The following is a 25,304-nucleotide window of genomic DNA, read 5'->3' on the forward strand; positions in this document are numbered from 1 at the left end:
AGTGCTTCGATATTCTCTCCCATGAGCTGATAAATTTATAAATTTTTTTTTTAACCTTATAGTGTGGGTATATATATATATGCACATGCACATACATACATTAAAACTTTCCGAAAGAGGAAAAACTGAAGCATCATAACAAATCACAGCATCCCACAGAAAGAAAAAGAGAATTCTAAGCAGGGAAGACATGACATTTGAGCATAGGAAAGTTTTCAATTGCAATTATCCTGTTCAAGACATAATGTGTACTTTAAGCAATAAACAAAACCACAAAAATCAAAGTAGAACTTTCTGCAGTGCCCAATGAAGATACCCATCACAAAGATAAAAACAACAAAACATCTTATTACATGCCAGCTTACTGTTTATCAGCTATAAACAAATCTAAGTACATCGGTAATTCAGGCCATCAGAGAACAGATCTGTATTGAAGAAAATTAACTCCATCAGTCAAACAGAAAAAAAACCTCTTTAGTAACATCTTTGATGTAAAACGCATCCACCATGTGCCAGGGCATTAAAGAAAAGCTAAGCGAGAACAAGACCCCTTTGGCTGGTAAAGGTACAGATGTATATGTGTATTCACACACGCATGTGCACACATATACACACCTGTGTGCGATAAAATTAGGCCCTGGCTGAGGGAAAAGCAGATGCCTGAACTGATCTGAAAGACTTTATCAGAATTTTTTTCAGTTTTATATCTTGATATCATGCCATAAAACATACATAGTTTTATCACTGAAAGGAAAGGTCATTTTAACCAAGGCAAGAGAAAGCTACTCCATGTTTTATGTATTTTCCACTTTATTAGCAAGTCAATACATTCTGAATCTCCGTAGGTTCCCATTACAGTGGAAATTGCAAAACCCTTTACCCTGATGGAAACTTAAAGTTAATATGCTCTAAGCCTTGCATGACTCCTCTTTTTTTATATATTTTATATGTATTAACAATTATGTAAGGAAATTTCTGGTGGACTGTGTCCTCTGGGGATATGACTCTGTGCTGCCTGTGTGTCCTGTTGACTCCTTCCCCGAAGGAACCCCTCTGGTGCTGTGTCTGGGCAATCCAGGTGGTACCTCCAGGACACAGTGCACCCCACAGCTTAGGGTCCTACCAAATGTTCATTGACCGGCTATGCAGGCTAACCTCAGTGTGCTGCATTTGGATAAGATGTCTCCATCTATGCCATTTGCTACACAGCAGCATCTTCACGTGGGGAAGACCAGCTGGAATGGGGACCTCCCAGGGTGACTCTAACACCCTGTGATTCGAGGTTAGGACTTGTTGAGAGGCTGAGATCAGCAAATTCAAGTGAAAATGAAATTAAATTGGTTGCTAAACACTCTGTAACCTTCACACCATTCAGGAATGCCCACTTATGTCCTGTGGAGACATCACACACATGCAGAACAAAGTGAAGGTAAAGCCCACTCCTTACCAGCCAAAGGTCAGACTTTCCTACTGAAGAGTGGCAAGTTGACTGACAGCTGCAGCATCTTCATGCCATTCCCTGGAGGAACCCAAGGAAACAAACCCTTCCTAAAAAGGATGGATTTCAAAAAAACAGTCAAATGATTGTTGCAAGAAATTAAGTGAGAAAACACCTTCAAGGCCAGATATAAATACCATGCATGTGGTTTCAGTAGAGCTATGCCCAACTAAATTAGCCCCAAATTTTGTTCTTAATGATAAGCAGGAGTATGGCTGATGCTCTGTTACAAAGTCAGAAATTACCAGTTATCAGATGCTAGACCTCATCTGCACTAGCCTGAAAAAACTGCAGGAACTATGCTGACTTCATCCATTTTAATCTCCCATGAAAGAACTGATTTGAAATATGAAATGTCAGTTCATAATTACTTAAGAAATGCAGAATCTGAAAAGAGGTTTTGAAATAACTTGCTTTTACATCAGCAGAGCAATATTATCCCTGATATTATTGATGTTGTTGTTTTAATGATGAAGAAATAGAAGCATGTAAGATTAAATAATTGCCACGGCATAGACATTTCCAATTGAGGAATAGAAATCAGACCTCCTGAAAGAAAACTTGGTGCTCTGTTTTCTTTCTTCCTGTGCATGAATCTGATCAAACACCACCAAGACAGAGATTTGCATTTGATTTCAGTATGTACAGAATCAGGCTGACAAATGATTATGTGTATCAGATTGAAGTTATCAGATCACAGTGTCACTGTTTAACCCAGCAGCCAGCAACTCGGCACCAGATGGCCACTCGCGCATCCCTCCCCTTCTCCTGCAGCGGGATGGGGAAGAGAAATGGACAAAAGGGAAAAGTCATGAGTTGAGATAAAGAAAGTTTAATAGGACAACAAAGGAAACATTAATACTACTACTAACACTGCTAATAATAATGATAGATAGCACTGACCATAATAATGAATATGCAAAACAAACTATATACAATACAATTTTTCTGACCCCCTGATGACAGATTCACAGCCAGTCCCCAAGCTGTGATTATAGAACCCAGAAATCATGGATTTTGCAAAATTCCCAAAAAAAGACCGTACTCCCAGTAAAGTTTGAACTCCCAGACAAGAGAGGATTCGAACCCACAGAAAACAGAAGAGCCAATTCCTGCCCCCTGACCAAACCCCATGCATAAACTGAGCATGACATCTATCGTATGGAATATTTCCATTGGCCAGCTTGGGCTAGCTGCCTGGCTGTGCTCCCTCCCAGCTCCTGCACGCCTCCTCGTTAGCTGAAAATGAGAAACTGGAAAAAGTCCTTGATTTCATAGTAACAACTGAAAACATCAGTGCTATCAACACAATTCTCATACTAACTCCAAAACACAGCAGCTACTGAGAGGAAAACTAACTCTGTCCCAGTCAAAACCAGGACACACAGGAAAAACTGTCATCCTTCTAAGCCAATTTGTGTCAGACAAATTTGTGTCAAACAAAAGAAGACAAAGCTCTTCTCCTCTTCTCTTCTCTCTCTCCTCTTCTCTTCTCTTCTCTTCTCTTCTCTTCTCTTCTCTTCTCTTCTCTTCTCTTCTCTTCTCTTCTCTTCTCTTCTCTTCTCTTCTCTTCTCTTCTCTTCTCTTCTCTTCTCTTCTCTTCTCTTCTCTTCTCTTCTCTTCTCTTCTCTTCTCTTCTCTTCTCTTCTCTTCTCTTCTCTTCTCTTCTCCTCTTCCCTTCCCTTCCCTTCCCTTCCCTTCCCTTCCCTTCCCTTCCCTTCCCTTCCCTTCCCTTCCCTTCCCTTCCCTTCCCTTCCCTTCCCTTCCCTTCCCTTCCCTTCCCTTCCCTTCCCTTCCCTTCCCTTCCCTTCCCTTCCCTTCCCTTCCCTTCCCTTCCCTTCCCTTCCCTTCCCTTCCCTTCCCTTCCCTTCCCTTCCCTTCCCTTCCCCTCCCTTCCCTTCTCTTCTCTTCTTCTCTTCTCTCATCTCATCCCATCTCATCTCATCTCATCTCCTTGCCTCACCTTGCCTACCCTCACCGCTCCACTTCTCAGTATCTTATGCTTGTTGAACTCTTTATAAAGACCTGTTAGGACATATTGCAATTAAGATATACAGTAAGCTATAGTAGTTAGCAAAACAGATCGATAGACTCCAGAGCTCTATACAACAACCTGAGGTTTTTTTTTACTTTCAAGGTTTGTATGAATTAGAAAACCATCAAATGAGACAATACTTTTGTTCTTCATAAGCTTTTTTTCTGGAAGATTTATAGCTGCCTGCCTGAAACATCCAAGTCAGAAACACAGAGGAAAAAAGATTAGTGTCAGTGTTACTTCAATAAGAAAAAGCTCTTATAATAAATTACAGATTTTTCAATGTGTTGTAAGAACAATCCAAACATTTCTTCAAATAAGTAAGCTTGACACTTACGCCTTCACAACTCATAGCAGTTTATGTATTAAAAAACCCCAAACAACTCAGACTGAAACCCTGCAAATCCAAACAGTCCACCACAGAAATGGTTCTCATCAGGAGACTGATGACAGCAAGAGCAAATCCTGCAGGACATGAGTTGGCTATGTGGCTCAGCGAATGCTGCCATGGGGAGGAATTAAACAGACCTTTGAATGCCTTGTGCTGACAATTGTTATTTCCCTATGCATAGAGTGGACTCATGCTGCCAGACTGGGGTCACAAGGCTTTTTTCCTCTTCACACAAGTACAAATTGTCCGAGCCATGAGGGCACTGACACCCCTGACTGTCCCTGCCAGCCTCTCCTGGGGGCATCCCACCACCCTGCCCATGGCCCAGGACCCCACTTCAGCTCAGTTGACCCCTACCCACAGGCTGACATCCGATGGGATCAGATGCTGAGGGTGCCCGGGGCTGCCTCCAGGCTGCCCTGGTCCATGCTGGGGTGATGGAATGGGCTCTGCCTGGCAAGACCCTGCCCTGTTGCCCTGTGGGGGTCCCACCACTCCCAGCCCCAGGAAGCAGCCAGCCCTTGCCCCACACAAACACCTTCACAAGATGTGAAGTTGTAGAACATCAGGTGCAGCAACTAGAAACATGGGTCCTGTGTGAGCGCTGGCTGGGTACCACCGGGGTTGCCAGAGGGTGTAACCGGTGTTCCTGTGAATCCTGATGGGAGGCAGGATGCATTGTCCTTTCTGCTCTTCTACAGAAACACAAGTCTTTGTTTCAATAAGAAAATACCATACCACACAGAATGTAAACGGAATTTTATTTTACAGCTCCAAACTGTTTAGAGCTGTCTTTCTAATGTGCATGCCCTTCAGTCTCACGAAGAGGTCAACCTCATGAACATCAAGTTGTTATTTAAAGGTTTGATGTAATCAGGAAGAAGCATACTTACAAAATGTGCTATTACCCAAAAGCAGACATTACATAAATTTCATTCTATTTTTATAACTTCCTGGCTCCTATCTCCTGAATCTGACATTAACCACAACAATCACACATGTGACTAAACCAGTCCAAATTCTCCTTTTTCTATTCCAGTATAAATATAGAAGTAATACTGTTGAAGTAATAGCTTTGAAGTAGACTCAGTCCACGAGAACAGGATTTTTCTCAGAACAGCCACAGTCAGGAATTATGCTGATTTTGAGGCCAGATTTTTATCTCCTGTACTGACAAGTTAGAGCACCAGCATGGTGGAGACCACCGGGGTTGACATGAGAGCCTGGCAGTTCCAGATGCTGGGGACCTACATTAACATGGGTGGCATTTTTGAAACCACGTAAGGCTTCAAAGGTCTCATGTCATTTTCAAAATGCCTTAGCCTTTCAGAAGCTCAAGCCCCACTGACTTATAGTAAAGCTTAAGCTTTTAAATGCATTAATCGCTTGCGCCAATGAGACACAGCCTCCTAAGACTCTCATCTCTCTGAGATTCAGCTTCACAGCCACAGCCTCTCCTTTAACTTTGACTCTTTGATTTCATGTTGAGGCTCTCTCTTTGGTGCTCCTGAACATGCCAACAGTGCACCAAGGGTCAGAAGATGGAGACCTTGCAGCTAACTCTGGGCACTGGATAGTGCAGTGCCCTGTGGACGTAGTCCTGCACGAAAGCTGGCAGTATTTGCATGGCTACAGGTTGCCTGAGCATTGAGCCATGCCAGGCGTGCACAGCCTGGGTCTCACCTTGCTGTCCTGAGTATCTGTGTTGCCCAGCATTGTTCCTGCAGATGTGCCTGAAGAGACCCTCTTCAAAAACTCCAGGCTAAGGCAGCCTCTCACACTCCAGTTGGTACGTCACAGGCTTTATGGCTCATTCGCTTGGACTTAGGTACCCAGTTCCCACCAAGATGTGTGAACATCACATGTAAAAGTTGGAATTTAGAGGATATTTTGTAAATTCCACCCAAAGGTCTTAGCACCACGAAGTTATTTCTTACCCGGGAATATTTAATTCCAGAACGCTGATTTTCTAAGTCTGTTTCCAAATGCACAATTGTGCAATTATCTTTTGAAAGTTCTCAAGCAGGAACTGGGGAGCTGTAGCGAGTTTTTTTCAGAACTGGTATTATCTGAGCTCTTTTGTGCAGTTGTGCCATTCCTGGGAGCACAGCTTGGCTAGCACGGATCACTTCAGAAATTCTTGCTTTTATGCTGCAACATATAAAGTCCCAGTAATAAAATTCAGAGTGGCTTAAGATAATTAAAGTCATACTATAGGGCTTTTACAATCCCTTTCTTCTTCTAAGTGTCATATAAATAAAAACCAATTAGTCATCCACAGTCTTGTCAGACATGAATACACACCCAAATTTTGAAGTTAGAAAATTTATATGTTATCCTACCTTTGCACTCCCCCATATGCTAAGGACTGTTTACAATATCACCTGGATTGAAGGGACCACAGTGTTTAGCAAGCCATTTCTATCTGGGGATTTGCCCATGTAGGCAAAAATTCTAGTTCCCCTCCTGGAAAAGCTGATAGCTTGCAGTACAGAGAAATCCTTTGTACACTTAAAAATATGGCTAACTTAAACATGACTGTTTGCAGTGTGAAAAAATTTACTTGTATCAAGCCCCAGACAGAAGTTCCCTTCCATGTACAGCAGAACAGGGACAAGAGGTTTGCACTCAGGTGAACACAGCTGCTCCCTGCCCCAAGTCACAGCCTCCACTGGTCCTCTGGCAGAGAAGTTTATGGGAGCCTTCCCCAACTTGCTTTGGGCAAATCAACCAGCTTAGTCCTGCCCAAACATTTAAATTGCTCCTTTGGTCCTTGCCTAGTTTGATGTAGAATGTAGTCCCTGGACAGATGCCTACTTTTCCGCAGAGTTCCCAGAAAGGCACAGTGCCTGGGTGATATAATTTGATGAACTTCCAGGAGAAAACAATGTGCTGGGGGAGCAGTGTCCCTTTCAGGGCCTGGGAGCTTTCTTCTCTGCATGATTATCTTTTTAAATGATGAACACTGTTCTTTGGTACAAAGGGAGTAGCTGCATGAAGGAGAATCTATTTTCAGAGGTGTCCGTGATCTAACAAATGACATTTACCTTGTGGAGATGAGAATTGAGTCATGCCCAGGGACTAGAACATATACAGCCAGAAATCCAGCAAAGTTCCCAAAGTTGTTCTTGCTGTGTGCGCCCAGAACTCGCTTTGCTGGTTGGTCCCTCATTCATCCCTGTGCAAAGGGATGTGCTCTCAAAATGGGAGCTCTTTCTGGACTTCCACTCACAAAGTCTGGGTGCGAACACAAGTGAGCACAAGCCACAAGGCAGTGGAAGTCCATCCCCTATGACCCATGGCAATAATCAACAACTTCTATTCATGTTTGTCCTCTTCTGCCTTGCAGTCTGACATTTTCATTTCTCACCCTCTGTTTTTCGTCTTTCTATGCCATCCAAAATGGTTTTCCCAGCCTGTTCTCCTGTTCTTTTGTATCATCACAAGGTTGGTAAAGCAGAATGATGTAAGATAGGAGATGGAAATGTTCATCAAAGGCTGGGGAGGAACCAAGAAGAGGAAGCCTGCCTGACCTGAAAGGCACTCCGTGGGAGATGGGCACGCTGCTCTAGGCATCTATCCACATCTTCAGATGCCTACACACTTCCAAACGCTTGACTCCAGTTCAGATTCATAAGGAATCCTGCAAATTACAGGTCATCCTTGAAGACAACTTGGGATTTATGGCTCACATCTCTTTTTTATTTTATTTTAAGGAAACAGAGAAAGACTTTTAAAGAAGCCTGTACCCAAGGCATAGGGACACTTGCATCCTGACTCTTACAGTGTTAAAACCTGGCCATTTTTTACTACAACACGAGCAAACATACTTTTGTCTCCATGTTAACTGCCAACTGTAAGCAACTGGCCTAGCTCCTCGGCTCTCTGTCAAGACAAATTCTGTCAGGTTTCATTTACTTCTGTGTTCTGGTACAGCTGGCAGTGAAACTGTTTCGCCTGCCAGACCTTCTGCTAAAATTCCCCCTAGCTGATTCCAGTTACCTCACCAATACATGCCTTGACCAGATTCTAGGGCATTTTTAGTAAAAACAATCTTCCAAATAATGGGAATGGCTGGAACCAGAAAGGGAGACTACGCTTCAAGTCAGATACTTAGAAATAAAATTACTCCCATTCCACTGATATTTTGAAAACCAAACACATTGAACTTCTGGTCTTGATTATAAGCACTCTATTTTTCATGAAGGCTTGAGACGTTGTTGAAGAATCTGACTGCATTTAATGGAGTTGTGAAGGAGACTGTTCAAACATGACTGAGTGCAAACTTAAGTGAGTGAGACCGTTACATGTCAGCATTGCTAATAAGGCCTTTAAAGATTGTTTTCTCAGAAATATTTATCTGATGTTCCTTCCCACTGACTGATAGATCCCTTTGGACACCATCAGCTGCTCTAGGACTGGGAATCAAAAGTTCAGACTGCTCAGAAAGCGTCAGGTCACTCTCTCCTTCTTATGCAACGGAATTAAAGACAGTGTCAAGCCACGTGAAGATTGATGGATTGTGTAGCTAACCCAAGGAGTGTGGCAGTGGCCAGCTGTGGTCTTGCTTCTCTGGAGTAACGCATGGTCTTACAGGTGGACTCTGGAAGTCCAGCAAGGTCCTCATAACACAAAACAGGCTGGCAGATGCATGAACCTGTGCCCAACGGAAGGTGAATGATCAGTGTAAAATACCTGCAAAAAAACCCATAACTAAGGCTTGTATTTTAAATAGCATAAAAAACATACAGCGTAAAGAAACTGCAGAGCTTGGTGTGCCAAACTGTGAGCCAGCATTTCTGAGGCTTTGTAGAAAGGTCAGTGGTGATGGCAAACTGAAGATTTGGCAAACAGTAGGTTTGGATCCTTCAGGCGTGTGGACACAGCTGATTTTTGTGGATCATGTTTTGAGAGGGAAAAGACAGGCATAGCTAGTGAGGTTTCTGGCTAGGGTATCTCTCCCTGTTTCTCATCTCTGTACATCCCACAGTGAGGATGCAAGGCAGCGATGTGAGGCATTACGGGCCTTTGCTATTGAAGAGACAGAACATGTACAGACTATCTTGTTCTGCAGCACTAAGCCATTGCCAGTGCTACAGACAGAAAAGGCCCAGGAGCATTAATACTTCTCATCTACATCATTTTGCACAAGGAAGTTAAAACACATCTTCTTCTCCTCCTCCAATAGTTGTGCGTATGTATTGGAAGTGAATTCAAAGCTAGCAAGGAAAGACACAAGTAGGAACACAGCCATCATATCTCGTGACTAATAATTACTGGCTTTTGACCCAGTTTTTGTTTATGACAGATTCATGGGAAATCTTCTATGTTTGTTTCCAAACATTTCCAATTAGTACATTTTAGAATTAAGACATGCATAGCTGGACAAGGGAGGAAGATTGGGAAGTCTCAAAACTGAGAATCTGCTATAATCCCTTAATTCCTAAATTTAAAAAAAATGTTAATGACATAGTCTGATTATAGCAATAACGAAGTGAGATTCCCTAAAGGTTTGATGTTAAACAGCCTCTACCCAGCACCTAGCTTTCATGGAAATATAATGCATAGAGCATCTTTTCAAGGTAGATCTGTCACGTTAACAGATTGCAACAACGTATTAGGTCCAGAAAAGCTTTTTAAATATTTTTCCAATATCAAACAAATCAGATGATATTTTGGGTTTATGCACAAGGGCAGTGATTATGCTGCTTGTGAAATCTGAATGGTGACAGAACAAATGAATCTGTCACTGTCACTTAGAAAAGATGTTCCAGAAATCACTGCACGTTAGAAGCGATGAGCATGTCTATTGTCTTCCAGTGAATGGGTTGGTGTGCACTCTTGCTCACCTAGTGGACTTGGTATCTACTGAAATGCTGCTTTCTAAACTTGGAATAACATTGTTTTAATCCTGTGTCCATATCATTCTCATCATTATTATTACTATTATTATTTTTGGTGATGGTTTTGATGAAGATGATTGTTATTGTTGTGAACAAGAATACCATGTGCTTATTCCAGGTTTCAAGATTTGGACAAAAGAATGAACTCCTCAAGTGTGCTTTTTCCCTGAAGAAAAAATATTTGGCATAGATAAATGACACTGTTTCCTACTTTGGTTTATGGACAAAAGCGAGTATCTTTGAAAAGGACAGCGAGAAATGACAAGTGAAGTCTAATGTATGACACGCTTTCTGTTGACCAGTTAACTCTCTGTGATACGTACTTCATCATAACATAGGTGACTCCTGAGAAAGTGATCTGGGAGGTCTATTCCACCCTTTAACTCCATAAGCCCTGGTGAACTGAAATCTCTGATTTTGGCCTCTAATTCAGTCTGAAATTTCAAAAGCATGGCCACATGTTATCGTTCACCTTTATAGAGCACAGCCCAGGTAGCGGGAGGCATGTGTTCAACACTGTACATCCTTCCTTGGTCTGAGGAGATTCACGCTTTCCAAGAAACAGCTGCAGCAACGAAGCGAGGAACCTTCCACCCCTCCTTTCAAAATTGGATCATTACGCAGGAAGAAATGCAAGAGTCTGAAGTCATGGGCCAGAGAAGTCCTGATTCTGTGTCCCAAGGCGTGGTTTCCCAAAAGGGGGTTCCACTGTTGGAAGCAGCCTTCTGTATCCCCTGTAAGCCTAAATTCAGGACCGTAAACATCATCACCGGAACATTATCACCATTTCCTCCCGATCTCAGCTCTGTTCCCCTTCCTGCAGTCCCACCATTGTGCTCCACAGCCCCATCACTCCTTAAAACCCCCAACCCATAACTGAAAGCTCCACCAAGTTCATTTTCCAAATCCTACATGCCTTCCCCTTCCCAAACTGGTTTTCCAACCCCAACGCCCGAGCCAGCTCAGGCACATCCTATCTCAACAAGCCTGTCGCCCTCAACTTCCCCAAATGACGTTTTTCCCACGGCCTTAGCAGAACACATGTCCCAGACTAATTAATTTCCTGTAGGCACATGAGAAGAACAGCAGGGGAGGTCTGGGAGCTGAAGACAGCTTCACGCATCATTAAAGTTACTGGCCAGCCTGTGACAGGAGCAGCTGTGTGAAGGCACTTATTCTGATTTGTAAAAGATCCTGGACATAGGCAAAACCAGCAGTTGTTCATATCGTTTTTGCTTGGCTTACGTGCAACACAGTGTGGGAATATCTAGCCTACTGATTCAGTCCTTCGTCTGGCAAAGGGCAGGTTTTGTTCCAGTCCTTGATCCTTAGCTCGTGCCTGCTTCTTCTCCATCAGCTTTGTGTAAAGTGCATATACAGTCTTTAGGTATGAACTCCCTTCCAGCTGCTCCCTCCTGGCGAAGTGCTTAAAGCCGCCTGCTCTGCAGAGCGCTTTGTTGTCCCTGATTTTCATACGAAAATCCACAAGCTTTATTTGGGTACACTCAGCAGCACATCAGAGCAAACATCACTGTGAAGTTTGTGCTTGTAGCTAACTGCTGTCTTGGAGTCATCATTTGCTGCTCTGCTGTAATGTTAAGCATTCATATGTTAATCCACTCTTGGAGGCTGTTGTACCAGACAGTACTGTAAGGCTTTATCAAATGACAGCAAAATTAATAGTTTGGTTTCTGCCCACTTGATACAAGATGCTTAATATGAAAAGCAGAATATACATCACTGAAGATAATTTTGGAGCATTGCTTACTTCTCTGCAGCTACAATATTTTCATGCTTTTTTCTGCATTGACATTGATACCAAGACAGTTTCTAATTTTCTATTCTGTAAAACAGAAAAGATTCCTCATAAAGACTGTGTATGTGTATGGATATATCCTGGTGTTTTTCCTGCTGAATGGATTCAACCATGCCATATACCAGTTGAAATATCATGAACTGCAAATAAATGTAATGATTTGGGGTTTTTAATCAATCAGCAATGCCAACCAGTATCACCGAGAAGGGAGTGGGGACAGCAGTTTCTAGATTAATTCAGTTTGAAACTTCTTTAATTCTGAGTTTGAGAATGAATCTGAGTTTCACTGTAAAAAAAGGTAGATGGTATTTCACACAGATATGTTTCTGAATTCCCCACTCCATTTCTTCTTTTTCTCCCCACAGAAACCAGTGGACACCGATTTCCTTGAACGCTGTAAACTAGCTCTGAAGGAATGGACAACTCCCACAAAAAAACCCACACAAGTCTTCTGAGAAGCCAGCAAGGGAACTAGAAAAAAGCTTGACTTGCAAAATCTCACCTGACCCATGACTGACTCTCTGCTACTGCAACACTAATTTAAGACACCTTTGTACATCAGGTACTACTGCTCCTCAGCGTGTTGCTGTTTGTGCAGTGTTTTTTCTTTAGTCTTACAGTATATAGTGGAACACAGAAATCCAATTTACATTCATTTATGAAAACACCCAACTACCATATATAATGCTCTAAAGAATTTTCCTGCAAGCAGCCCATTCACACCCCATCCGTTCCTGGTAGGACAGCTGCCTGATTTGACCTGACCGATCACGGTGAAGTGGTTATTTGGGATGTGGTCATCAGGGTTTCCAACCAGGCACTGAAGATGTAGCTGTGTTACTGGCATCCTTTCTGCAGGCTCAGCAACTTTCTGCTGCGGTTATTCAGGTTGGAGATTCATTTGCAACCCTAAGGGCAAATTTCAAAATGAAATGAAGGTGTAAGCTTTGTCCTCACTAGAAAAGGCTGCTCCTACAGGCACATCCTCCTACAGCAGATATAACTCCTTCCAGCAAGAGGGCTCTTCTCCATTAAGCTTATACAGGTCCCAAAGACAAAATAAATTATTCCAGCAAAGGATTTTGCATAGAAAAATCCAGATTTTTTTTTAGCGTGTTAAAATGTGGTCCGAAAATGCTGGTATTCACCAGTTAGACTACAGCAGTCTACAGGCTACTTGAAAGACATAGAGCAGCATATACAGTGACCAGAAAAATGTTCAACCTGACAGACTTTCATCCTTGCCTCCTACATGGATTCTGGTAATGCAGAAATCCCAGGCTGATCTCTGTACGTGTACCTGTGCATAACGCACCGCAGTGTCACACTTCTTTAGCATATTCAGAGCCATCTCCATGTGACTACAGTGCCATAATACACATAGTCTTCTATGCATTTATTTTTTTCCAGATCCGAGGATGTTTGTGCTTCTTTACATTACAAGTTTTGCCATCTACACAAGTGAACAACCTCTTCAAAGCCAGTTCAAAGGAGAAAATTACTACACCAGATACATCTGTAGCATCCCTGGTTTGCCAGGCCCTGCAGGTCCCCCTGGAGCTGGCGGATCCCCAGGGCCACATGGACGCATTGGTCTTCCAGGAAGAGATGGTAGAGATGGCAGAAAGGGAGAAAAAGGTGAAAAAGGGAGCACAGGTATTGAATATTTGTGTAACCTAACACAGTAGTACAACAAAGTAAGACCTTTCATCATTACTGTTACATATTTATATATTTATATGATGAATGTGTGTATGTGCCTGTGTGGGTTTAAGTGTGATGCGTGTAAACATAGCGAGAGAAAGAAAATATGCAGATACATTTTAGATATGCCTAATACTCATATACTGAAATCTGTGTAAATAAATGTAAATACATAGCCTTCCCGTGCATAGATGCTAAGAAAAAGTTTGGGAAAAATGAAGCATGTGCGTTGTCAAACAAATAGTTTTATTGTGCCATTAGCACAAATAAAAGATAGGAATCAACAACTAAACAGGAATAAAAGATTAGCAAGTATTTAGGTACACACTAAAAATGCTTAAATAGTAAGAAATATGTAGTGCACAGGTATCATATAGGTAGACATGCTGCTGCCCCTCCCATCAGCAGTGCCTGTAGTTCAGTCAGCAACAGACTGATTACGTATAAAATTCTTCAACGTGTAATCAAGATGTATGAAGAAAAGTAGGAATACAGAAACAAAGGACCCCCAGGCTGTGGATCCGGTCTTCTGTTCCAACCTTCCATTCCTTTTGCAAACTTTCTAGCAGATTTTGAAAGTATTTTGGGGGGATTTTGAAATTCTGACCATGTTTTTCTTGTTTGTTCAGGCACAACCATTAGCCCACACAATCCTTTATTGAGATGATATGTGCAACAATTAACTAACTTAAAATGTTTTTGAAGGTCTAAGAGGAAAGACTGGGCCATCAGGACCAGTGGGAGAGAAAGGAGACCAAGGTCAGTCTGGTAAAAAAGGACCTGGAGGATTGACTGGTGCCAAAGGTGAAGTAGGTCCAGCTGGACCACCTGGACCAAAAGGAGATAAAGGAGACCGAGGAGAGCCAGGTGCACCAGGGTTGTGTAAGTGTGGAAAGATAGTTCTGAAATCTGCCTTTTCTGTTGGCATCACCACCAGCTACCCAGAGGAAAGATTACCAATTGTATTCAATAAAGTCCTCTTCAATGAGGGGGAGCATTACAACCCTTCCACAGGGAAGTTTATTTGTGCCATCCCAGGGATTTATTATTTTTCTTATGATATCACCTTAGCAAACAAGCATCTTGCGATTGGGCTGGTTCACAATGGGAAGTACCGGATAAAGACATTCGATGCGAACACAGGCAACCACGATGTAGCTTCTGGATCCACAGTGATCTACCTTCAGCCAGAAGATGAAGTATGGCTTGAGATCTTCTACACTGACCAAAACGGTCTCTTTTCTGATCCCACGTGGGCCGACAGTTTGTTTTCTGGATTTCTCTTATATGTTGATACAGATTACCTCGACGCTTTATCGGATGAAGATGAGCTCTGAAGCAGATGATGTCAAATGACATCCAAACTGGACACCCCAGCACAGGATTTTATCTAGCCATGTCGGGGAAACAAAGTTGGAAAAAAAAATAATCTGGGAGTTTATTTTTGCTTTGTCAGGAATCAAATCTGTGTTCATAAGGATCTCTCTAGATTCCAAGCTGGATTTTTTACTGAGCAGCAGGGATGCTAAAAGGAACTGTAAATAACAAAAGACTGCACCACTCCAGGACTGACTCCTTCTGAAAGTTATGTTTATAATACTATTTAAACAAATTTACGATACTGTACATTGGATTTTATATAAAATATATTAAGTTGCAATGTAGAATGGATATTTTGTATATGACATTAAAGCAAAAATGAACAATTGACGGCAATATCATCTTTGGTCATTTTAAGACAGGAAATACATTAAAAACAGAGAAAACATTGATTTTAGAAAAGGAGAGGAATAAAATACGAATGTCTGCTTTGGGATGCAGCTGACTGTCACAATGACAGCCCCATCGGATATTTACACCAACAAATGATATTCATAATTAACTAAATAATAAATACATGAAGATTTGTACAAGCTGAGGACTGCCCAATGACAGTCATAAAAGAACAGAACAAAGGTATTAAACAAATAATATAATTAAAAACTGGGAGATCTGAAAACTTGGAGATAGACAATCAGTATTCAATGCGGGTATTTTCAGTATAATTCCAAGTAGGTTTGCCATTCTTTCAATGCTGTACAGTATTTCTATGAGAATTGTGGAAGAAAATATAAACTTTTTGCTGAAGAAAACTATGGATGCCAAAAAAATGATAGAAGAGTAATCACTAATGAGAATAAATTATATGGACCAAACTGAGTCACATCATTAAAGCAGACTTTCTTACATTCCAATATGGCCAAATGTGATAAAATAGATGTAGGTCACACACGAGATGAAAATCTGCATTCAGGACATCAGTGAACTTGTTAAAGGTACACGGAACCTCATTGATAACCAGCTAAATATGAGTCATCAGAGTAGGCTGTCATTACTACGCTTTAGATGTATGATAAATGGAATTACAAGTGGGAGTAAAGCATAATTACTTATGAAGTTGATACTTCTGTCAACATTTCAAAAACTTACTCAAAAATTAAAAAAATAATGCTTTTAATTCTACCCATGCGATTACACAAAAGATGCAACAAGGTCAATTTATTTTCTTTATTAATGAGGTTAAGAGGTGATTTGATCACAGTCTGCAAGTACCTTTCCGGACATAAAATTTCTAGTAGGAGCTGGCACTTCCTTCCATCAGATAGGAGCAGAGCAAGACCCACCGGTGAGAAACTGTACGAATTCCCACTGGAAACGAGGAACTCATTTTACCCGTGGCAGTAATCAATCATTGTAAAAATACCTAGAAACATCCTGAGTTCTCCAGCATTCAACACCTTTAAGTCAAGACTGGTAATCTTCATTTGGGTGCTCTTTCCAAGAATTTACAATCTTATCTTATTCACCCCAGATTTACAGAAATCTGCTGTTTCTAACAGTTATTCAGACAGTTTCAAATGCTAGTGGGCTGCGTTCCATAACTCCTGATCCCACTTTATTTATGACCAAGGCAGAGGGATATTTCTGGGTTTTTCCTATGTACCGGGTTTAATTAAGAAAATTACAACCAAATGAAATTACACAAAAATACCTCTGAGATTGCAAAATGAGCACTACAGTTGTGTATGGAACATCAATCTATGCACCCTGTACCTGTGCCCTCATTTCCCCATGCATTAACACGCCTGTCTTTGAGTCCATGATTGCTGCTTTATGCAGTGAACAGGTGCAAAGTCCTGTCCACAAATCAAACTGGCAATGCCTCTACAACCCTTATTTTATTTGACAGTGAGAGATGTGTGGTAGAAGACAGAAGTGGATTGTTTTTCTAACTAGACATCTGATTTATTAGTGTTATACAAGGGCTGCTTCCTTTGAAAAATGTGGAAGCGAACACTTACAGATTCCGTTTATCACTGTGCTGTACAATCACTTAGACATCTGCAAATTAAGCAAAATATAAGTGCAAAATGCAGCCCAATCATCATTTACAACAATGATTGATGCCAGTGCTTCACAGCCAACAGAGCCTACACAAGGCACAAAGACTGTCGGCATTGCTCAGTGCTGCCTGCACTGGAATCCACAGGACAGACAGAGAATTGTAACAGGCCCATGACTTCCATTCAACAGATGCAAGATTGGACCCATAATATGTATTTTGCAGCAAAAGCAACAAATAAAAGTGTTTAATCTCATGTTTATTTAAAAAAATATAGAAATAGGTTTACGACATTTGAATCAATAGAAAGTTTGTGTTAGGACTAGCAAGTTGATTTTTCTTAGAGTTAGAAAATCTCCTATAAAGCCAAACTTAAGAAAAGAGTAAGACCAGTTTTCTCCAGACTCTACAGAAACATATTTGGTAGTTATAATAAACCTGGAAGTTGTCAAACAAAACTAATTTTTCTCAACTGAACAGAGAAAAAATAGGGCTTCATGGTGAAATGTTCCTGGATGCACTTCTAACTAAAAGCAAACTGCTTCCACGTAACATCTTGTAAAAATGAATGAAATATAAAAGTGGTATTTTAACCACACCTATGTTGAAAATGACGTCATAGGAATAAGTAAACCAAGAATTATTGCTTCCCTTTGCTTAATAATTTTAGATTTATGTTTGTATAACCAAGAAAACTCATTTCAGCTTCTGTAAGTTTTCCCGCTTGGGTTCTGTAGTTACTTGAACAGTTTAATATTTTGGCATGAACTGTTAAAAATTAGTAATTCTGTTGAATTATTCCTACAGGCTTTAGCAAGAAGAATCTTTTTACTACATGTATGGGCAACATATATATACAAGTAGCATGGTAGCATGGTTTCCTGACATAATTCAGGATCTCAAGACCTTACCCTAAAGTAAATCATTGCTATTGCTATTATTTTACTTGAAAATAGATCAACTTTGATGACGTGACAATTCCTTAGGGGTATTCATCTGTCTATATTTGAATTTATATGGAAAACATCTTGGGCTGAAGTCTTGCCACTATTTACATCAGTAGATGGGGAGCTCTGGTTTTGTTTCAAGATGTTGTAGTATAACAAAAAGCAAAACCTCTTTGGGATTAAATTTGAAATTAATCAAAGATTTCTATACAATATATATGGCATTTTACACATGCCAGAGTGCTATGTAAAACTAGGCATCCAGATCAAGAGAGTCATCTAGACTTTGCCTATAGTCAGTAGAGAGAAATTCTTACCACCAGGAGAAACTTGCAGGAGGAAGCGTGTCCTTGCTGCAGCAGCAACTTTTGGGCTTCCTAATCGAGGCTGCAAGAACTCATATAAACCTGAGACCACCAGGAAACCTTCAATGTTAAGAAGATTAGTGTTCCTGAGATTCATAAATAAGAAATTAATATATTTACTTGGGATATATGTATGTAAATATACATAGGTAAAAATAAAGTTATTTGAAACAAAATAGCCCCCCAGAATCTTTTACTCTTTCAGACTTTCTTTATACCTGGTAGAGCGACAGCAAGGAAGAAGTCAGTCTCGTGTTCCATTGCTGAATATTTTTAACCTAGATTACTAATTAACATTGAACTCCATCTTCAAATTGATATGAGTATGTTACCTTCAACAAATACCTTCACCTTCCTCACTACTGGTATTCATGTCCATATGGTTTAGACTTTCATACAATTTCTTCAGGAGCAACAGGTCCTAAAGAATTTTTTACAATGCTCAGACAATATAGATGAAATAGTTACTAATGGTATCAGTACTGAGAACATTATCTACAATCTTCAAATCTTTTTAAATCTACCTAATATCATTTATGTACTTTTGGGGTAGGCAAAAATATATAAAGCTGGCAAGAGCTTATTTCATTCCCTACCAAGTCTCTTTAATCATCTGAAAACTTGCCTACCACTGATGCTGATGTCCCTTCCATGCACCACCTGCATTTACTCACACTCTGTCAGATGTTCTGGTACACAAACTTGGATTTCTTCTTCACCTGTGACAATTTTCAGGAAAATTTATTTGTGATTTTTGTCATGTTGGAATAAGGTGCCATCAGTTTAAAATCATCAAGATAAGCAGAGTTTGTTCTCCCTAGTTTGTAACGTCCATGAAACCAAGATCACTGTAGACTTGCACATAGTATTTGATGTTCCTATTCTAAGAACACAGCCACACATACACTTATTTTGTAAATGTTTTACATGGCTGCAAGATTTGGAGTTTTGCTTCTGTTTTCATTCGATTTTACAAGTTTTGGCTAAGAAGTTTGCTGAGGCTTATGCTGATTTGTAAAGGTTATCTGTACAGAATAATGTATCATTGTCCCCTTGATACAGCTTCAGTTAATGCCGCAGGTGCTTTAATGCCTTGGAAAAGGGAGACATCAGTTGGAGAACAACTGGCTACTAACCGTCCACTTCAAGGATTTATCCCTACGTGACTGATGTCAGGGATTTTTTTCAGAGTGAAATTAATCTAAAAAATTTTTTTTTACTTGCTGGAATGTTGGCATGTAGTATGAATTAGAGGTTTAACATCTCCCTTTAGTCAACAGAGTGAGACAGACTCTTCTGCAAACGATTGATATTTGGGAATCACTGCTCTGAATCATACACATCCCAAGAAGAGTCTGTGCCTCTCTTCTAGTTATACAAGTAGTACACAGAAATTAAGTTGGATAATTCAGCAATGTTAGGTGCTTGAAGTCAGGAGTAGTGACTATCTTTATTGTATTTCAATCTGAAATAACCATCCTTGGTCCCGCAAAAATATACCACAGATTTTTTTTTCCCCAAGTCACTGCAATAACTGAAATGCCTTGCTGTCTCCAGGAGCTGCAATTGCATCATCCTCCCCATACTTTCTTAATGATTTTCTCTTTCACTGTAAAAGAAACTGTTTATAAAAAAGAAGTCTTCCGGGACAGTTTTAGTGGCTTAAGGAGGAGGAGAATCGGACTCTAGCTCTTTAAGAAGCAAAGCTGAGGCTCTGTTGCTAGGGGGAGCGTCGTGTTTGGTTTCTGTGTGTGTTCTGAAGCTGCTGTGTAACAAAACCCAGGTAGGAAACAAACATTTTCCTTTAGATCTCTTTCAATATCACTGCATTCTGAATGCTTTAATGAATTAGACAGATTTAAGATTCCAATATCCTCAAAATTATTTTTTAGGTATTTTTTTTGTAATTAGTTTTTTAAAGAGGAGTGAGAGAAACTTCACTGTGTTTCTGTTGTCAGTTTTAAGTTCTTTGGAAACAGTTTTTGAGCTAATGGAGAGCTTTATAGTTCTAGCATTGAGTCGTTTATTACATTTTAAAGTGCCTGCTATAGTACGTAACTTCAATAAATGCTAGAAAATTGTTAAAGAAAGGGGCCATAAGGCCCTTCGGCTCTGTTGCCAGCATCCTCCATTTACATGTGCCTTTACGAAAGTCTGTTTAAATTTGAGATGAAAAGCTTGATAGAAAAAGGTTTATGTCCCAAGTAATAAAAACGGTGCTGCTTCTAGCAGTGCTGTATTTTTTGTGCCACGAAGAGGGTGTTTGATGAACCTTGCCTGCAGCAAGGCAATGTTGCCATTTTTGGGTATGTCACCCTCAGCCCTGGTGCGACATACTGAGGGAATTGGTGCTGAGGCGAATGCACAGGTGGTTCGGGAGATAGTCCCATTTGTCTAAGGGAACTACTTGCTTAGGGCAAGTACAGCTCCTTGTGCCAGCTGAGACTTATTTAGAAACCTGAAAATCCTTGGGGGTAGTAGCTGGTAAGGGCTAAGCCTCAGGCGGGAGATAACCACATTGCTCCTCCTCTGCTCCTTCTGCGTTTTTATTAAGCATCACCTAAGACATAGATGATCACTCTACATATTCTAGCCTGGGCTGGAAGCACTCTTTCAGGCGAGTGTGCACGAGCCTGTACATACCCAGTACAAAGAAGCAATGGGGAAACAAATGCTGACCTGTGCAGGCCTCAGCTAGCCCTCCTGCTAGAGGAGATGTAGCTAGGTATGGGAAAAGGCCCCATGCTTTACTCCCGTGAGTTGCTTCATGGGGATTTTGAAATCCAGAATAAATTATGCCATTGCGAGTTACTTCATCTGTCAGGTCTGCCAAACCCAGTGATGAAAGTGGGGGAAAAAAGGGATTGAACATGCCTCTGTGATCTGAATCTTGTAGCTGACTCTATGGACTGTAACTGGGTTGTTTATTAAAAAAAAAAACAACAAGAGTCTTCATACACTGTGTACAGGACCACATTATTAAATATAATTATGTAACTATAATTAATTATATGGAATAATTAAGTAAATGGATACATAGATGTTTTTAACCATTCCATTGTTAAAAAATAAGGGGTTTTTAAAGTACTAAGGTTGTATGTTAAATGGTATGTCATTTGAGTGTTCAGGGTGCCAAGGTTACATGGAATGTAGCTCATGATCATTATTCACACATTAAAGCTTATCTCCCCTGAGTAATTCCTGCGTTGCTTGTGACAGCCAGGTGTCAGCCACTGACCAGATGAACCGCGGTGAAGAATCCCAGATGATAATCATGGAGGTGAGTGTCCAGTTAGCTCAGACAAAAATGGTGTATAACTGTTTTTCACTGAGTGCAATAGGAATCTTTTATATATGTAACTGCGAAAAGTGAAATAAGTAAGTCGAGTGTCTGGTAAGCTCTTGTCAACCCTGCATCAGTCAGTACCATTCTCGATAATGCAGGTCTGCATAATTATTCATTTCTGTGCAAATACACTGCAACCATAGATACCATATGATGTGAAACAGACACCTTTAATCTCTCTTTTTATTCTATTTCAAATTGATCCAACACTTAATTGATTATCTTCAAATTATTGGTTAAATGTATTGAGTCTTGAGTAGGCTGCGGAACCAGAAAGTTGCCCTGTTTTCTCATCAGTAAAAAATGCTTTTGAATTCCTCACGTTTAAGCCGTGCCCGGCACAATGTCAACAAAATGTCACAACAGGAAAAAAACACCACAGAACAACCCTCCTCGTGGTACGAGGAGATAAACTGTAGAGATAAGGCAAGATGCTTTCGAGCTGTCAGTGGGCTTTAATCTTGCTAACAAATAGCAGCATGTGCTAACTTCAGCCAGTGCCCGGCCCGCAGCCTGCCAGTGCCATCAGCGGAACACAGATACCCACAGACAGCGCTTCAGCCGGGTGTGCCGACAGGCCGGAGCTTCTCTCCGCGGGGCTGGGGACAAGGCCAGCCTCTGCCCCGCGGCGCAGCTCTCCGTCTCTCTCCAAGGAGGAGCTCCTGGACGAGGACCCTGGCCAGGTGGAAAGGCTGAGGAAGACCTTGACCACTCGCAGGCACAGGAGAAAGAAAACGGTGAGCGCCCTCTGCCCCGCCCCGGCTCGGCGGCTGCCGCTGTGGCTCCCCTCAGTCCGCCGCCGGGCCGCTAAGGCTACCGCGCATGCGCACCCTGCGCCGGCTGGGCGACGCGCCTGCGCGCTCGCTCCCGCCTCCTCAGGGTCGGGGGTCCCGGCGGTGGCGGGCGCTGGGCCCGCCCGCTGCCCCGCCTCGGCTCCTCCCGCTCACGCGCCGTCCCGCGGCCCTTCTGCCCCGCTGCAGCTGCCGGAGGCCGTCGGTCCCCCTGAGCCGCGAGCAGAGGAGAGGAGCCGCGCCAGCATGGCGGCCGCCGCCACCTCTCAGGCACCGCGCGGTGAGTGACTCTCCAGCGGCGGGGCGGGGCGGGGCCGGGCCGCGGGGGCGGGCCGCGCTCTCCGGGGCCGTGGAGGTTCCCGCAGCCCTTCGGCGCAGGGCCGGGGCGGCAGCTTGGGCTGGCTGGAGCGCTGGGGTGAAGCCTTCCCCCCGCGGGAGGGCCTTCAGCTCCCGGGCGAGGGATTGCTGCGGGCTCCGCGTGTGAGGGAGGAGCGCGGTCAGCGTGCGTTGCACCTGAGGAGTCTATGCTTGCTGTTTTAACTGCCGTGTGTGAAATACTCTTTTGACTCCCAAAGGAGAGGACAGGAGAGTGACGTAGTGGGGAGCTGTGAGAAGTGAGTGTCTAATGGCAGGCTTGGAAAGAATGGAGTTTGTCGGTACAAGAAAACGAATCTTCAGTTTCTTCAGCAGAATTTCTGCAATGTTCCTGTTAAATACTTAGGACAACGTGAACGTTGTGAATCTTGCTGCGTGGTTTTATGGGTTTACCTAAAAAGGGTGCATAAAAGAACTAATTAAGAACAGAGTGTTAAAAAGGCAATAAAACCAAAATCCAGTGTAATACAAGCATGCTTAGTTTTTCACTAGTATCAAGGTCTATCAAAATAAAATGTATTTCCCTTAAACTCATTTTAGCAAAATACAGTATTTGTTACAGGCATCTTCAATTTAGGGATGTTTCTGGCTCTTTCAAGGTCTGTGTACTTTTATTTTGAATGTTTTTTGAGTCTTGCTGTGCCAAGTTGTGTTAGGAAGTGTTAAGCTGCTGACAGAGGGAGTTCAAACAATGTTCAGAATTGCTTGCATGGGGAAATCAAGAGACACCCTCTAGTGATGGTTGCTTTCTTTTACAGAAGCTCATTTTCTAAGAATAAACAGAACAGCACAGCAGTACTCTGAGAAGAAAACTAGCCATTAGTTCCCTTATGTGATAAGTGTCTTGTTTTCTTAAGTATTTTGATCTATAACTTGTTGCTGCTTCTGAAATCCCTGTAATTTTGCTGATTTTGTATGATCGAGTGGAAAGTACTGCGTGTGGTATTCTCAATAAAATGTATGATTGGTTTTACTTAATTGCAGTAGAATTTATCCACCTGATTTATTTTGTTTACATCTTAAATTTTGAGAAAGACTGTATCTTAAGCTGAAGTCTTCATGCATCTTTCCAAAACTTACTTCAGTTCTTTTTTTTCCTCCAGAATTTGGTCTGACAGATTTATAAATATTTTAAATTTCTGTCTTTTATATATTAAGCTTTGGAATATGCTGACACTGACATTTGCTATTGTGTTACCCAGTCATAAGGTAAAAGTAGATGTCTTTTCAGTTCCTTGCTGGCTTTACTAGGCTGATGATCTGTGTATGAATTTCTGCTTATCGTTGTCTTGCCAAGTGATAACTAACAATTTAAAAAAAAAAAAAAAAGCTCCTCCCTATTTTCCAGGTGCCGTTGAAAAATTTTACATAGGCAATTTCCTCTGCTATCATCTTTTGGTTTTGCTTTGGTGCCTGTGATAATACATTGCTTCTATCCCTAGGCCTTTTTAGTTTGTCACTGTATTTGTTCATTGTTCATGCTAAGTTTGTGGTGTTAACAGTATATACGCACACACCCCCTTATTATGAGAAGGGAACTGTATTTTAACACATGTGGAACATAGATGAGGTTTGTGGAATGATCAGTTAGTGGTGTCCCTCAAATACTTGGTTTATCTTATGCTAGCATGATATGATTATTTTCTCATTCTAGGCCCACTATGGCAAACTTATCTCGAAACATATCCATCAACTATTTCTTCACTTAATATTCATCAGAGTCTCTGTCCCTATTAGTCTTTGAAGTGTGCGCTCCGTCTCCACTATTTTTTAATGCAGTCGGTTTGCAGAAATTTATTATTTTACTATAATTAAATGTGTGCTCAGATGCCTATGTACCTTTCTTAAATTGCAAGACTTGGCTATAGGTCAGTCCACTAGTCAGACTAGTAAGTAAGAGTTGCAAAAGAATTGCTTTAAGTAAAAAGCCCATGTCGGATAGTTATTCCCTTGTGAAGCTGGGACAGCTGCAGTGTTACAAAATCTTTTTCTTAATTGGCTGATTTTTTCAATTTGTGTAGTTATTTGGTTGCAGTTTCTGGAGTGTCTTACATTTATGCAGTGATTGTATCCATGAAAAATACAAAATTGTATCCATGAAAAATACAAAATTGTTTCTAGGACCTGTGTTGGAAGTTATTTTCTTTCAGGTAACTGATGCTTGGTCACAGCATAAATGCCTGTCTGTCTGCTTTCCCTGGAGTCTGGTTTCTGCATCCTGTTCAGATACGGGATTGGTGTCCAGGTACTTGCAGCGGTTCAGGATCTCTCTCAGTGTGGAGAGCTTTGAAGTCACGCAGAGACCTACTGGGTTTGGGCTTCTCTGACTACAGGTGAAATCAAGGGAGAAACTTATTAGATGACATTTTCAGATTCTCAGTTTGGCTTAACTTCAGTTTGACTGTCTAGAAAGCTTATTAGATCTGCCCACAGTGAAAGATGAAGCTGTTGTAGGATAAGGACACTTCCAGTGTAAAGTGTTGTATGAAATTTTTTGATACAGGCCTGTAATGGTGATCCTGCAAAGTAATGCTCTCATGGATATCAGTGTTATTCTTTCACTTCAAAAATATATTTTGAAGTTAAGCACAAATTAGTTGGCTGTAGAGCCCATTCACATAAGCAGAACAAAAATAGACGTACTGAGAAATAAAGTAACAAAAATATTTTATGTGGTCTTTTTTTCAAGGAACCACAGGATCCCGCGATAATCGAAGCATTGAATTAATTTTACTGCAACTATTAAAGCCT

At 41.3% G+C, this 25,304-nt stretch overlaps 2 protein-coding genes across 8 annotated transcripts in view; both read left to right on the top strand.

Moving 5' to 3' along the window:
- The window catches only part of C1QTNF7 (C1q and TNF related 7), a 52,565-nt gene extending 37,497 nt beyond the window's left edge, over window positions 1-15,068 (top strand). For 2 of the 4 annotated variants that reach the window (XM_009934334.2, XM_075420564.1), the window contains exons 2-4: window positions 12,009-12,205; window positions 13,054-13,299; window positions 14,053-15,068. In XM_009934334.2, the coding sequence (XP_009932636.1) occupies window positions 13,062-13,299; window positions 14,053-14,684 (870 nt within the window). In that variant the 5' untranslated portion in view covers window positions 12,009-12,205; window positions 13,054-13,061 and the 3' untranslated portion in view covers window positions 14,685-15,068. The remainder of the gene's footprint in view (window positions 1-12,008; window positions 12,206-13,053; window positions 13,300-14,052) is intronic. The other 2 variants (XM_075420565.1, XM_075420566.1) reach the window with 2 other exon arrangements.
- A 4,706-nt stretch (window positions 15,069-19,774) lies between these two features.
- Window positions 19,775-25,304, top strand: part of CC2D2A (coiled-coil and C2 domain containing 2A) — a 68,534-nt gene continuing 63,004 nt past the window's right edge. For 2 of the 4 annotated variants that reach the window (XM_075420559.1, XM_075420560.1), the window contains exons 1-4: window positions 19,775-19,824; window positions 21,261-21,321; window positions 22,041-22,124; window positions 22,368-22,458. In XM_075420559.1, the coding sequence (XP_075276674.1) occupies window positions 21,283-21,321; window positions 22,041-22,124; window positions 22,368-22,458 (214 nt within the window). In that variant the 5' untranslated portion in view covers window positions 19,775-19,824; window positions 21,261-21,282. Of the gene's footprint in view, window positions 19,825-21,260; window positions 21,322-22,040; window positions 22,125-22,367; window positions 22,459-25,304 lie in introns of those variants that run through there. The other 2 variants (XM_075420562.1, XM_075420561.1) reach the window with 1 other exon arrangement.

The sequence above is a fragment of the Opisthocomus hoazin genome, chromosome 5 (assembly GCF_030867145.1).
Source record: "Opisthocomus hoazin isolate bOpiHoa1 chromosome 5, bOpiHoa1.hap1, whole genome shotgun sequence".
Lineage (NCBI taxonomy): Eukaryota > Metazoa > Chordata > Aves > Opisthocomiformes > Opisthocomidae > Opisthocomus > Opisthocomus hoazin.